At 40.1% G+C, this 15186-nt stretch overlaps 1 protein-coding gene across 7 annotated transcripts in view; it reads right to left on the bottom strand.

Annotated features, from left to right (window-relative positions):
- Nucleotides 1–15186, bottom strand: part of N4BP2 (NEDD4 binding protein 2) — a 95506-nt gene that overhangs the window by 14040 nt on the left and 66280 nt on the right. For 6 of the 7 annotated variants that reach the window (XM_030921691.1, XM_030921687.1, XM_010384599.2 and 3 more), the window contains 3 exons: nucleotides 9357–9475; nucleotides 4551–4689; nucleotides 115–303 (listed from right to left, as the gene is read on the bottom strand). In XM_030921691.1, the coding sequence (XP_030777551.1) occupies nucleotides 115–303; nucleotides 4551–4689; nucleotides 9357–9475 (447 nt within the window). The remainder of the gene's footprint in view (nucleotides 1–114; nucleotides 304–4550; nucleotides 4690–9356; nucleotides 9476–15186) is intronic. The other variant, XM_010384591.2, reaches the window with a different exon arrangement.

The raw sequence follows: 15186 nt of genomic DNA, 5'->3' as shown, positions 1-15186 counted from the left end.
ACTACATTCCCCAGAATAACTTAATCTAGTCACAATATGGGTGTTATCTGCTTCAAGATTATTTAGTTATTATAACTAACAAACAAAAAATATATAATCATTTTTCCACTTTACCTGCTGGGCATAAAAGGTGGCGACATTTTTCTTCCCTATGCGATATGCTTCTTTGGCCTTGCTGTAGCACTCCATCCTCTTCTGCTGGTGAAGGAAAGCCTCTGCTCTGTAGTCATCATAGTCTGGGTACTCAAAGTCCTGGAAAGACAGTTCGCTTGGTGTTTCTTCAGTCTCTTTTAATTTCTTTGGCTATAAGATATTAAACAATAAGTAACACACACAGAAAGTTAAAAAAAAAACTCATGCTTTACACCTTCACAAAACACATGTGAAAACTGGGCTCTCGTGTATTTTCATCTCTCTCCTCAGGAAACAGATTCTCCCCGGTGTCTACCTTATAAGTCAGGCATTTATCGACTATCATTAACTTTTTTATGCCATTAAGGTTACCCTTTCTTTAACCGCTCTTAGGAGATGTTGAAGAGTTCTCTAAAATTATCAAAATACAATTAGCGATATTAAACTCTGAGTTGGAAGAGGCGAGTCCGGTCTCAAAATGGAGGTAAAGCCACCACCCGGTCGCCCCCAGCCCAACTCCAGCCGTAGCCACCACCACCAGGGAGAGGAGGATCATGATCCAAAGGAACCAGAGCAGTAGAAAAAATTGTTCACTGGTGGTCTGAGTTTTGAAACTAAAGATGATAATTTAAGAGAGTAAGTACAAAAATAATTCCCAGAATAACTTAAAGTTTACATTTTGGCCAACATTTACATAACTCACAAAAACTCTCTTTCTGATTACATTTCCAATCATCTCCCACTTTGAGCAAGCACACCTTCTTATCACCCCCTATTATCATAATGACTCACAGTGCCTTGCATATTATCAGGAGGGAGAAGTAACTTCACTGCCAATTTCGCCCATAAGGTCTCATAATCACCTTGTGTACACTCTCTGCATTTTATAATATACTGCATCTATCTATCCATGACAGCATATTTTCCAGTTGGGCAGAGGCATCGGTGGTAGCACTAACAGATCAAATGAAAATCAAAATTACCTAAGTCCTAAATACCAACTGACTGACAATGAAACATTCAAAGAAAAAAGGGAGCATATAATTTACCCCTGAGGGGTTTTTATTAATAAGAATTGCAGGATGATACGGTTCTGTAAAATAAAATAAAATTAAAAAATAAGGCTGGGCGTGGTGGCTCACGCCTGTAATCCCAGCACTTTGGGAGGCCGAGGTGGATCACTTGAGCCCAGAAGTTCAAGATCAGCTTAGGCAACTAAAACCCCATCTCTACAAAAAACACAAAAATTAGCCAAGTGTGGTGGTTCGTGCCTGTAGTCCCAGCTACTCAGGAGGGGGAGATGGGAGGATCGCTTGAGATGTGATCCTGCCACTGCACTCCAGCCTGAGTGACACAGTAAGACTCTTGTCTCAAAGAAAAAAAAAAGAAAAAAAATTCTGTTTAAAAAAAAAAAAAAAAGCCTAACGCTAGGCCAGGCGTGGGGGCTCACGCATGTAGTCCCACCACTTTGGGAAGCCGAGGCAGGTGGATCATGAGGTCAGGAGTTCAAGACCAGCCTGGCCAAGATGGTGAAACCCTGTCTCCACTAAAAATACAAAAAATTAGCTGGGTGTGGTGGCAGGCACCTGTAATCCCAGCTGCTCAGGAGGCTGAGGCAGGAGAATCGCTTGAACTCAGAGGGCAGAGGTTGCAGTGAGCTGAGATCGCACCACTGCACTCCAGCCTGGGCAACAGAGTGAGAATCTGACTCAAAAAAAAAAGCCTAATGCTGATACAAAATTAATACAGAAAACGCAACTGCATGTCTATGTACTTGTAATAAACAATCCAAAAATAAAATTAATGCATAATTCCAGGCCAGGTGCGGTGGCTCAAGCCTGTAATCCTAGTACTTTGGGAGGCTGAGGTGGGAGGATTGCTTGAGCCCAGGAGTTGAACCCAGTCTGGGCAACATAGCGAGACCCTCGTCTCTTTTTAATTTAAAAGTAATATCAAAAAATAAAGTAAATTTTTAAAAAGGGCATAATTCCAGACCAGAAAGAAAACAAACAAAAGAAATAATTCCATTTACATTTATCATAGCATGAAAAAGAATAAAATACTGTATTTAGAAATACATTTAACAAAAGATGTGCAAAATTTATACTCTGAAAACTATAGCACAGTGTTGAAGGAAATTAAAGAAGACCTAAATAAACTGAAAGATACTCCATTTCATGAGTTGAAATATTTAATATTGTTAATTGGCAATACTCCTCAAATTGGTCTACATATTCAACACAAACCCCATCAAAATTCTAGCTGGCTTCTGTGCAGAAATTCACAAACTAATCCTAAAATTCACATGGAAATCCAAGGGCACCAGAATCGCCAAAATCTCTTTTTTTTTTTTTTTTTTTTTTTTTTTTTTTTTTTGAGGCGAAGTCTCGCTCTGTCGCCCGGACTGGAGTGCAGTGGCCGGATCTCAGCTCACTGCAAGCTCCGCCTCCCGGGTTTGCGCCATTCTCCCGCCTCAGCCTCCCGAGTAGCTGGGACTACAGGCGCCCGCCACCTCGCCCGGCTAGTTTTTTTTTGTATTTTTAGTAGAGACGGGGTTTCACTGTGTTAGTCAGGATGGTCTCGATCTCCTGACCTCGTGATCCGCCCGTCTCGGCCTCCCAAAGTGCTGGGATTACAGGCCGCCAAAATCTCTTTAAAAAAAAGAACATAGTTGGAAGACTCACACTTCCCAATTTCAAAACTTACTAGAAAGCCACAGTAATCAAGAAGCCACAGTAATCAAGACAAGTGGTACTGGCAATAGGATAGACATACAGATCAGTGGAATAGAATTAGGAGTACAACAATAAATCCTTACAATAATGGTGAATTCATTTTCAACAAGAGTGCCAAGAAAATCCAATGGGAAAAGAATAGTCTTTGCAACAAATGGTACAAAACAACTGGATATCCACATGCGAAAGAATCAACCTGAACTTCTATCTCACAACATATACAAAAATTAACTCAAAATGGATTAAAGATCTAAATGAAAGGCCTGAAACTGTGACTCCTAGAGAAAATACAGGAGGAAAGTTCATGAGATTGGATTTGGCAATGAAGCACAGGCAACACAGCAAAAGTAGACAAACTAGATTACATCAAATTTAAAAGACTTCAGTGTCACAACGGAAACAACAGAGTGAAAAAGCAACCTATGGACAGGACAGAATATCTGCAAATCACACGTCTGGGGACTTGTATCTAGAATATATAAAGAACACTTACAACTCAACAATAAAGACAAATAACCCAATTTAAAAATAGGCAAAGGATATGAACAGACATTCCTCCAAAGGTATACAAATGATCAATAGCACATAAAAAGATGCTGAACATCAACAGTCATCAAGGAAATGCAAATCAAAACCACAATAAGATGCCACTTCTGTATTAACCATGGCATTTTTGCAGCCTTCAAGACACTAAGGAGGCTGCTCCCTCTGCCCCCTCATCTCCATCCACTCTCACAACCTCCTCAGGTTTAGCTAATTCCTAGAGATAACAAACACCTGTCTGGGAGCATGCCTTTCATTTGCAAACCAACCAATCCGGAATCTATGCCTCCAACTTCCTCCTTTAATGGGGTTCTCCCACTCCAGGGCACTATCCACCTGCCCCGAGTATCAGACAACCAGGGGAAGTCCCTATGCCCCAGAGCCTACTGAAATTATTTAAACTAGCGAATCCTAAACCTGCTTACCCTACCTTACTGATATCTTCCCATAGAAACCAAAATACAGGCTTTTGCCCACAGCTTCCCCTACTCCTTCTGCCTCCTGACCAATCCTGCTGGCTCCCTATGTGGCCTTGGTAGCAAGCCATACCTCCTTTTTCCAGAACTCTGTGAGTATGATAAACTTCCTTTCCGACACTTCCATGTCTCCATGTCTTACCACATCTGATTAAAACAAATCCTGGGTATTCTTAAAACAACTCCCCACTCACTACAATGGTTATAATAAAAAAAGACAGGTGTTAAATAATAATACGTGTCAGTGAGGATGTGGAGAAATTGTAACCCTCATACAACTCTAGTGGAAATATAAAATGGAGGAGCCACTTAGGGAAAAAGTTTGGCTCTTTCCCAAAAGGCTAAATATTTCTGCCCACGTTTATATTCAAGACCCATCATATTACTGCTATTCAATTAAACCTCATACTCTACTGTGTCAGAGTATACAGAAGTTGCAGAAATTCAAGTGCCTGTTTTTCATGCACACAAAGAAAAAAATCAGCTATAAATTCATTATTTTGAGTGCACAGATATTATAAGCCAAATATGCCACTGGTGGTTAAATTTTCAGTCTAGTCAAAATGGTGAGAAATAATCATTAAATTATTATACTCAATGAACCAATTACATTTTTATATGCAATTATCTACCCTTATAGGAAAAAAAATTAGTAACTCCATACCTTTTTTTCTTTAGACTTCTGGCCAGTATGAGATATGACATTCTCATTTTGGTGAACAAACTCTTGGGCTACAACTGTTTTTACAGGGTCCCCTTCAAGAACACAGTTAAGAAATTGCACTGTGTGTTCTAATGAATAGCTGTAGAAATATAATGTCAATAAATGAAAATAAGTTATGTGGAGACATTAACACAAGCAATCTTCAAACATCTTACAAGAATATGAAAAACTGGCTTACTTTTAAGTTTTCAACCTTGAAATTAAATGCTCATGGTATATCTCAAAAAAAAAAAATCAAGAATAATCAGAAGGAAACTATCAAGTAGTAGGTTCTCAAAAGCTAATTTTCAAAAAACGAATGCCAAAAGATAGTACATTGGTAATTCAGCCAGGTGCGGTAGCTCACACCTGTAATCCCAGCACTTCGGGAGGCCAAGGCGGGTAGATCACTTGAGGTCAGGAGTTCGAGACTAGCCTGGCCAACATGGCGAAACACCGTCTCTACAAAAAATACAAAAATTAGCCGGGTGTGGTGACATGTACCTGTAATCTTGGGAGGCTGAGAGGCACGAGAATCACTTGAAGCCAGAAGGCAGAGGTTGCAGTGAGCTGAGATCGTGCTACTGCACTCCAGCCTGGGCAACAGAGAGAGACTTTGTCTCAAAAAAAAAAAAAAAAAAAAAAAAACCAGATAGATAGATAATTCAATTTTGAATCCTTTGTTCCAGGCAGATTAACCACAACAAATCTTTCTTTCATTTTATCACCTATTTTTTTTTTTTTTTTTCCGAGACAGAGTCTCGCTCTGTCACCCAGGCTGGAGTGCAGTGGCGTGATCTCGGCTCACTGTAAGCTCTGCCTCCCGGGTTCACGTCATTCTCCTGCCTCAGCCTTCCGAGTAGCTGGGACCACAGGCGCCCGCCACCACACCCGGCTAATTTTTTGTATTTTTAGTACAGACGGGGTTTCACCGTGTTAGGCAGGATGATCTCGATCTCCTGACCTCGTGATCCGCCCACCTTGGCCTCCCAAAGTGCTGGGATTACAGGTGTGAGGCACCACGCCAGGCCTTATCACCTATTCTTAAATCCTTTGTTGGATTCACACTTGGTTTCCTTCAAACATCAAACACAGACAATAGACCTTTAAGCTGACATTTTTATTGTGTCAAATTCTAAGTTTACTTTTACCATGGGATTTTAGTCAAATTCTAAGCAGGGATACAGAAAAGAAAAACTAAAGCACTACCCTACCTCTCATCCCTGCATTATTCAGTCATATCTTGAGGGTGATACTATATTATCTGTAGAATGAAATTCTACAAATCGACAAATGTCTGATACACTCACGTTCCAATATCTAAAGAAAATCATTCAAAAAATTATATGCTTCTCAGTATTTCACAACATTTTAGTGTGCTGCTCAGTATTTCACACTATTTATGTCTCTCACCTCTTCCATTGGCCAGATACTGAGGAACTGACCACATACGAATATTTTTTGAAGTTTGGTTAACTAGGCCAGGCTCACGCCTGTAATTGCAGCACTTTGGGAGGCCAAGGCAGGTGGATCACCTGAGGTCAGGAGCTCGAGATCAGCCTGGCCAACATGGTGAAACCCTGTCTCTGCAAAAAATACAAAAAAAATTACATGGTGGTGGGCACCTGTAATCCCAACTACTTGGGAGGCTGAGGCAGGAGAATTGCCTGAACCCAGGAGGCAGAGGTTGCAGGGAGCCGAGATGGTGCCACTGCACTCCAGCCTGAACAACAAGAGCAAAACTCTGTCAGAAAAAAAGAAAGAGAGAGAGAGGGAGAGAGGGAGGGAGTGAGAAAGGAAGGGAAGGGAGGAAGGGAGGGAGGGAGGGAGGGAGGGAAGGAATTTGGTAAACTAATTATCCAAAATAATGTGATGTTTTGCTATTCTTCAATTTATTAAAGACAACCCTTGAAGGGAAGCCATGTGCAACTACCAGTTCCACTTCCCCTCTCATCTTGTTGCCTCAGACATGCTCAACACAAAGGATATCAGTATCTAGGGGCTGGATGCTATCAACAATTATCCACATCCTTTCTAGGCCTTACAATCATCCACCTGCTGGAAGTCAGTCTCCAGCCCTGATGTTGTTTGACACAAACAGCCCTAGAAGATTACACCTCAAGCACAGACTGTAGTAACTGAGCCTACCTACCCTTCTTACCAGGATGAAGTTGAACCTACTGCTAGCTGAGATAATCAGCCAGCTGTTGGCAGACAAATGGAGGCAATCAGCCACCTAACATGAGGGGCCTGGCTGACTAATCACTGGCTATCCCCAGAAAGGACACACCCAGCCCCCTCCTTTGCCTGGGGAAGCACAACTCCGAGCTATTTCACCTCAGGCCTCTTGCCCTAGGTACTCATAGAACAGGAATGGCCATATGCTAGCATCACCCTCCGGCATCTGGGAGATTTTAACACAAAACTCTCAGAAAATAGCAAGTTAGGTAGCAAAAATAAATAAGAAAATTAGGGATTGGAATACTACCTTTAAAGATTTGATTTAGGTGACATATTTAGAACTCTGCACACTCAGCAGAGAATAAATATTCTTAAGTACAGACTGCACTGGGCACAGTGGTTCACACCTGTAATCCCAGAAATTTGGGTGGCCAAGCGGGGAGAATCCCTTGAGCTCAGGAGTTCAAGACCAGCCTGTGCAACATGGTGAAACTCCATCTCTACAAAAAATATACAAAAAATACCCAGGTGTGGTGGCACGTGCCTGTAGTCCCAGCTACTTGGGAGGCAGAGGTGGGAGGATCACTTGAGTTCAGGAGGTCAAGGATGCAATGAGCCAAGATCGTGCTACTATACTCCAGCCTGGGCAACAGCAAGATCCTGTCTCACACAAACACACACACACACGAAAGTATACATTGACTACTCCTCATCTGAAACACTTGGGATCAGAAGTGGCTGAGATTTCAAATTTTTCCAAATTTTGGAATATCTGTATATACATAATGAGGTATCTTGGGAATGGGGTCCAAGTCTAAACATAAAATTCACTCATGTTTTTATATGCCTTAAAAATTGGCCGGGTGAAGTGGCTCACACCTGTAATCCCAGCACTCTGGGAGGCTAACGTCGGTGGATCACCAGAGGTCAGGAATTCGAAACCAGCCTGGCCAACACGGTGAAACCCTGTCTCTACTAAAAATACAAAAATTAGCCAGGCATAGTGGCACACGCCTGTAATCCCTGCTACTCAGCAGGCTGAGGCAGGAGAATCGCTTGAACCCGGGAGGCGGAGGCTGCAGTGAGCCGCGATGGCGCCACTGCACTCCAGCCTGGGAGACAAAGTGAGACTCTCTCAAAAAAAAAAAAAGAAAGAAATTCCAGGGTAAATAGAAATTCAAACTAAAATCTGAGATTTAGAAAATAATGAAAATTAAAATATGTATCAAAATCGGAACAACATATAGAGAAAAATTCATACCTTAAATGTATGTTATTAAAGACTGAAAGGAAATAAACTAACCAGAGTTGAAAATATACTAACAAATTTTAAGAGAAAGATATCAGTAAAAATAAATGATGAGAGAGCATAAAATAGACTTTGACTAACAAACCAAGATTCTCTCTCTGAGAAGGTACAAGCCCAGAACCTTCAAAGTACTAAGTTCTTTAAACTTACCATAGCAGAGAGAAAAATGGTGGTCTGCCAGTTTATTTTATTAAGGCTGACACCAAATAAAACACTGAAACTAAAATCTGACGAAAATAGCCCAGGAACAGAAAAAAAAATCACAGACCAACGCCATTTCATTACTATTGCAAAAATCCCAATGAATTAGTAAATCAATTCCTACCTGCATTAAAGGAAGAAAAAAAAAAAAAAATCTGAAGGTAAAGTAGGTTTTATTCCAGAAATCCATTATTGCGATTGATATGAAATGTATTAATAAACTAAAGATCAAAATCTATATTAGATTCTCAAAAGATTCTCAAAAAGTATCTATTTAAAACAAGCTCTTGTGAAGAATTTACGAAAAATACATGATCAAAAGTATACATTTTTCAAACCAGAGCATTCCTGATATACCAAACATAACACTACAATAATTAAAACAACATGGTGGCAACTCAGGATCTAACAATGTATTTGGGAATGTAGTAAGTATTTGTATGTATTTGGGAATGTAGTAAGTATTACCAGTTATGTTTTATATAAGTGGGGGGGCAAAGATGATCCATTCATTTGGTTAGTCATTTGGAAAAACAAGTTAAATCTCTAGTTCATTTATAAATCTCTACCTCATACCACACACATAAAAAGGTAGACATTTAAAATAATAAAGAAAAATTTTTATAATATTGGGACATAACAGACTCCCTAAATAAAACATAAAACTCAGAAACAATAAAGGCAAAGATTTTCTGTCCTGCAACCAATCTCCCACAGATACTGAAGGACAACTGTATTTTGAGACACAGAGAAAGAGACCATGTTTACATAACTTACATTACAGTATATTGTTATAACTGTTCTATTTTATTGTTAGCTATAGTTGTTAAATTTTTACTGTGCCTAATTTGTAAATCAATTCTTATTTACAGGAAAAAACATAGTATATATAGGGTATATGCAGGGTTCAGTTATATTCATGGTTTCATGCATCCACTGTGGGTCTTGGAATAATACCCACAGATTAGGAAAGACTACTGTAGACCTGTATTGTTTTTGTTATCAGAAAAATAAACATGGCATATGCTTTCAGTGACATCAGAGTAGAAACTACAGACAATCCTTCTAGCACTCACTTGTGGTCCTTGAAAATGTCCACCAGAAAATTTTGGTTAATGGCTGGAAATATCTTAAAGAGCTGCTTTTCCTTTAGTTTAGTGGCACAATCTTTTTCAAACATAAGGGTCTCCCTTTTCTAAAACAAAAACACAAAAATCATCTTCAAGATGAAATGTATAATACTAGAAACGCTCATCAAAGGCATGGTTAACTTGTTGCTAAACTGCTGATGATTTAAAAGCAATCACAGACTTTCTTTACTGATTAAAGGCTGAAATTAGTAATATGAGTACTCTTGCACTATTTATTTATATCCCATTTTTTGCCAAGTATTTGAAGTTGCTCAAAAATATACACACACACACACACACACAGTCCCACATATACATGTATGTGTGGGCATGTGTATGTAAATATATATACGCATACTGTCACACATGCATATCCAACACATTGAATCATTAAAAGGATGAAGATATAGAGGTATATATATACATACATATACATAAACAGGATATAAATAAAGTCAGAGAAAATAAAGATAAAATGTAAGATAAGGCTAGTAGTATTCGATATAAATGCATGCCACAAAATTCTGTATAATTGCAAAAGGCAGGCCACAAATTTAGTTCTGAGACTCTTAATGGACAAAGCAAAGGGGAAAACAAAGATTCTCAGTGTCCATAAAATAAAAACAAACCAGTTGCTCAGGAGAAATACAGATTTTTCTGGTACTGAGACCTGAGAGAAATTTCTCCCATGGGTCCTCATAAAAGTGACACTGTGTGATGCTGTGAACATCATCCTCAAAACATATTCTCCTCAATGGGCAGAAACTACAGTGTACAAACAAGCTGCAAATTCAGATTAACAGAAAATCTTGGAATTCACAATTATTTTTGAAGTTTTTCACAAATATATTTACTCCAAAATAACTGTATAAGAATTATATTATTACTCACATTTCATATTTGGATCTGCTCTAAACTGTCAGAACAAAAGAACTTTCCTAAAAATATGCTATTTTAATTCTAACCTAAGATGATAATAAATATTCTTTTTTTTTTTTTTTTTTTTTTTTTGAGACGGAGTCTCACTCTGTCGCCCAGGCTGGAGTGCAGTGGCTGGATCTCAGCTCACTGCAAGCTCCATCTCCCGGGTTTACGCCATTCTCCTGCCTCAGCCTCCCGAGTAGCTGGGACTACAGGCGCCCGCCACCACGCCCGGCTAGTTTTTTGTATTTTTTAGTAGAGACGGGGTTTCACTGTGTTAGCCAGGATGGTCTCGATCTCCAGACCTCGTGATCCGCCCGTCTCGGCCTCCCAAAGTGCTGGGATTACAGGCTTGAGCCACCGCGCCCGGCCAATAAATATTCTTAAAGTGACAATTTGTCAACACTGTGATGTAACAAAATAACTTTGTTTGCTACAAAAATGCTGATGTCTGAAAAATAACTTCCTATACAATTTCAAAGGCAATAAAATGACCGAAAATTCCTAAATTTAAAAATTACAATAGCTGAGGTAGGAGGATTCTTTGAACCCAGGAGTTCAAGACCAACCTGACAACATAGCAAGACCCTATCTCTACATAAAATTGTTTTTTAAAAACTGGCCAGGTGTGATGGCAAGTCCCTATAGTCCCTGCTGAGGTGGAAGGATGGCTTGAGCCCAGGAGGTCAAGGCTACAGTGAGCTCGGATCAAGTCACTGCACTCCAGGCTGGACAACAGAGTGATACCCTGTATCAAAAATAAATAAATAAATAAATAAACAAACAAACAAATTAAAGAAATCTGGGGAAAAGGTAGAATTGTTATTTGTTTTAAAGCTTAACCATACTTAGGCCATTTATAACACCAAACAGCAATAAAAGAGGAACCACAAGAGCTGACAATATGATAAGCAAAAAGGAGTGATACAGCTGAACATGTAACAAGAGTGAAGGAAACAAGCTACCTGAAGAATTTAAAATATTTCTGGCTGGGTGCAGTGGCTCATGCCTATAATCCTAACACGTTGGAAGGCCAAGGTGGGCAGATCGCTTGAGCCCAGGAGTTTGAGACCAGCCTGGGCAACATGGCAAAACCCCATCTATACTAAAAATACAAAAATAAGCCAGGCGTGGTGACGTGTGCTTCTGGTCCCGGCTACTTGAGGGGCTGAGGTGACAGGATTGCTTGAGCCCAGGAGATTGCGCCACTGCACACTCCAGCATGGGCAATAGAGTGAAACCCAGTCCCCCCCCAAAAAAATCCAAAATACTTCACATTTTACTTAAGATATGCATGTAATCTAAACTTACTAAAAAATTCAATAATCAGATTTTCTACCAATCTACCAGGTCATAGTTTCTAAACTATAAATTCTGAGGTTTCATCAATGAACTAAAACCTTGTAACCCTAATCATCTTAAAATTAATTATTCTATTCATATATTATGTGTAAAGTTTCTATTTTTTGCTTTAAAAAATATATACAAAGTATATTTCTCCTCTGGGGACAAAGAATGAGGACAGTATCAGAAAATTATCTGGCTGGGTGCAGTGTCATTTACACTTAATAATCCCAGCACTTTGAAAGGCCAAGGTAGAAGGCTGCTTGAAGCCAGGAGTTCGAGACCAGCCTGGGCAACACTGCAAGACCTCATCTCTATTTGAGAAAAAAAGAAAGAAAGAAAAAAAGTATCCTTCTGAGGCTCTATGTAAAGGTGGGTATCCTTGGGACAAAGCCAACCAGCTTCTATTATATTATCCAATCTATAGAAAAACAAGCAAAGGCCAGGTATGGTAGCTCATACCTATAATCCCAGCACTTTGGAAGGCCGAGGCAGGTGAATTGCTTGAGCTCAGGAGTTTGAGACCAGCCTGGCCAACATGGTGAAACCTCATCTCTTCTAAAAACACAAAAATTAGCCAGGCATGGTGGCGGACACCTGTAATCCCTTCTACTTGGGAGGTTGAGGCAGGAGAATCGCTTGAACTTGGGAGGTGGAGATTGTAGTGAGCCGAGATTGTGCCACTGCACTCCAACCTGAGCAACACAGTGAGACTGTGTCTCAAAACAAACAAACAACAACAAAAAAAAAAACTAGCAGAGCATCATGGCTCATACCTGTAGTCCCAACTACTTAGGAGGCTAAGGTGGGAGAATGGCTTGAGCCCAAAAGGCAAAGTTGCAGTGAGCTGAGATGGTGCCACTGCACTCCAGCCTGTAACAGAGCCAGACTCTGTCTCAAAAAAAAAAAAAAAAACACAAAAGCAAAAATCACTGATAGCAAAAAAAAATAAATAAATAAATAAGTTGTTAAGTTAAAAGATGCTCATTTGTTCACTATTACATCGAGATATTAAAGAGAGGTTAGAACTGTAAAGACAAGTTTCAATAGGGGAAAATGGCCTTTCAACAGAAAGTATCACATCATTTAAGCCTAAGTGTTAGGCTTTCCTTATTCTTATTTTTTATTTTTTTAAGAAAATCCATTGCTGACTGGGTGCCGTGGCTCACGCCTGTAATCCCAACACTTTGGGAGGCCGAATAACTTAAGGTCAGGAGTTCAAGACCAGCCTGGCCAACATGGTGTAACCCCGTCTCTACTAAAAATACAAAAATTAGCTGTGTGTGGTGGCACATGCCTGTAATCCCAGCTACTTGGGAAGCTCAGGCAGGAAGACTGCTCGAACCCAGGAGGTGGAGGTTGCAGTGTGCCAAGAACGCACCACCACTCCAGCCAAGGTGACAGAATGAGCTCAAAAAAAAAAAAAAGAGAAAATTCATTGCCTCAAACTAATACATATATTAATTGAAGAGGCTATTTGACAGGACACTAAAATTTTAAGATCTACTGAAGAGGTTATTTCTTGGATTGCATTAGGATACAAAGATGGGAATGGCAGCATATTTCTAATTTAATTAACCAAGATAAATTAAAAAAATAAAAATGAAGGTATAGGAATCCCTATGCTTTAACTGGATGTATTACAGCCAAATATAAACGTGCTCCTTTGTGCAGTCAAACGAATAAGAAAGTGTTAAAATGTTTTAAGAACACCATCTAAGAATTATTTTTTTCCCTTGAGAATTAGACTAAATAACCTCTAAGATGTTTTCCCTTTTGACCTGGAATTCTTTAATACTAATTTTCAGAATTCCAGAAAAGAGTAGAAGAAATCCAAATGAAATCAACTGCATGTATGGCTTCATATATTTAGATATTCTGAAATAAAGACCAAAACTAAAATTCAAAGTAAAGTGAAGGTTCTGTTTGAAAAGGAAGAGTAATTTTTTTATTCAAACTCCTAAGTTTCTAAAATTTTTCTCTAAAAAATTTTGTTTCGGCCAGGCGTGGTGGCTCACACCGGTAATCCCAGCACTCTGGGAGGCCAAGGCTGGTGGATCACGAGGTCAGGAGATTGAGACCAGCCGGGCTAACAGGGTGAAACCCTGTCTCTACTAAAAAATACAAAAAATTAGCCAGGCGTGGTGGCGGGCACCTATAGTTCCAGCTACTCAGGAAGCTGAGGCAGTAGAATGGTGTGAACCTGGGAGGCAGAGCTTGCAGTGAGCTGAGGTCGCGCCACTGCACTCCAGCCTGGGCAATAGAGCAAGACTCCATCTCAAAAAAAAAAAAAATTTGTTTCAAAGATAGACATCTTTAATAGTAAGACAGACATTTCTTATTACTAATATAAATAATTATCTTTAAATAAGATTTCTTTCATGTTTTTATAGAAATAAAAAAATAGAGGCAAATATTAAAAGCTGAAAAAGATGCAGCTGACTGGGCATGGTGGCTCATGTCAGTAATCCCAGCACTTTGGGAAGCTGAGGCAGGAGGGTCACTTGAGCCCAGGAGTGCAAGATCAGCTTGGGCAACATGGCAAGACCCCCTCTCTACAAAAAATAAAATTAGCCAGGCATCATGGCACGTGCCTGTGGTCCCACCTACTTGGGAGGCTAAAACAGGGGGCTCACTTAAACCCAGGAGGTTGAGGCTGCAGTGAGCCTTACTGTACCACTGCACTCCAGCCTGGGCAACAGAGCAAGACTCTGTTTCAAACAAATAAAATTAAAAAAAGAAAAAAAAGATACAGCCGGTTAGACACAGTGACTCATGCCTTTAATTCCAGCATTTTGGGAGGGAAAGGCAGGTGAATCACTGAGCCCAGAACTCAAGACCAGCCAGGGCAACGTGGCAAAACTGTCTCTATAATAAATTCAAAAATTGGCGGGCATGGTGGCTCATGTATGTAATCCCAGCACTTTGGGAGGTTGAGGCAGGTAGATCACTTGAAGTCAGGAGTTCGAGACCAGCCTGGCCAACATGGTAAAACACCGTCTCTACTAAAATTACTAAAAATTAGCCAGGCGCACACCTGTAGTCCCTGCTATTTGGGAGGCTGCGGCAGGAGAATCGCTTGAACCTGAAAGATGGAGGTTGCAGTGAGCCAAGATTGCACCACTGTACTCCAACCTGTGCAACAGAGTGAAACTCCATCTCAAAAAAAAAAAAAAAAAAAAAAAAAACCCAGGCATGGCAGTCCCTGTTACTCAGGAGGCTGAGGTGGGAGGATTGCCTGAGCCCTGGAGGTCAAGGCTTCCATGTGCTGTGATCACACCACTGCACTCTAGTGTGGGCAACAGAGGCAAGACCATGTCTCAAAAAAAAAAAAAAAAAAAAAAAAAAGGCTGGGCGCAGTGGCTCACACCTGTAATCCCAGCATTTTGGGAGGCTGAGGCGGGCGGAACACAAGGTCAGGAGATCGAGACCATCCTGGCTAACTGGGTGAAACCCCGTCTCTACTAAAAATACAAAAAACCAGCCGGGTGAGGTGGCAGGCGCCTGTAGT

This window comes from Rhinopithecus roxellana, chromosome 2, assembly GCF_007565055.1.
Source record: "Rhinopithecus roxellana isolate Shanxi Qingling chromosome 2, ASM756505v1, whole genome shotgun sequence".
Lineage (NCBI taxonomy): Eukaryota > Metazoa > Chordata > Mammalia > Primates > Cercopithecidae > Rhinopithecus > Rhinopithecus roxellana.
The sequence above is the reverse complement of the archived record's forward strand: the minus strand, read 5'-3'. Positions and strand labels throughout refer to the sequence as shown.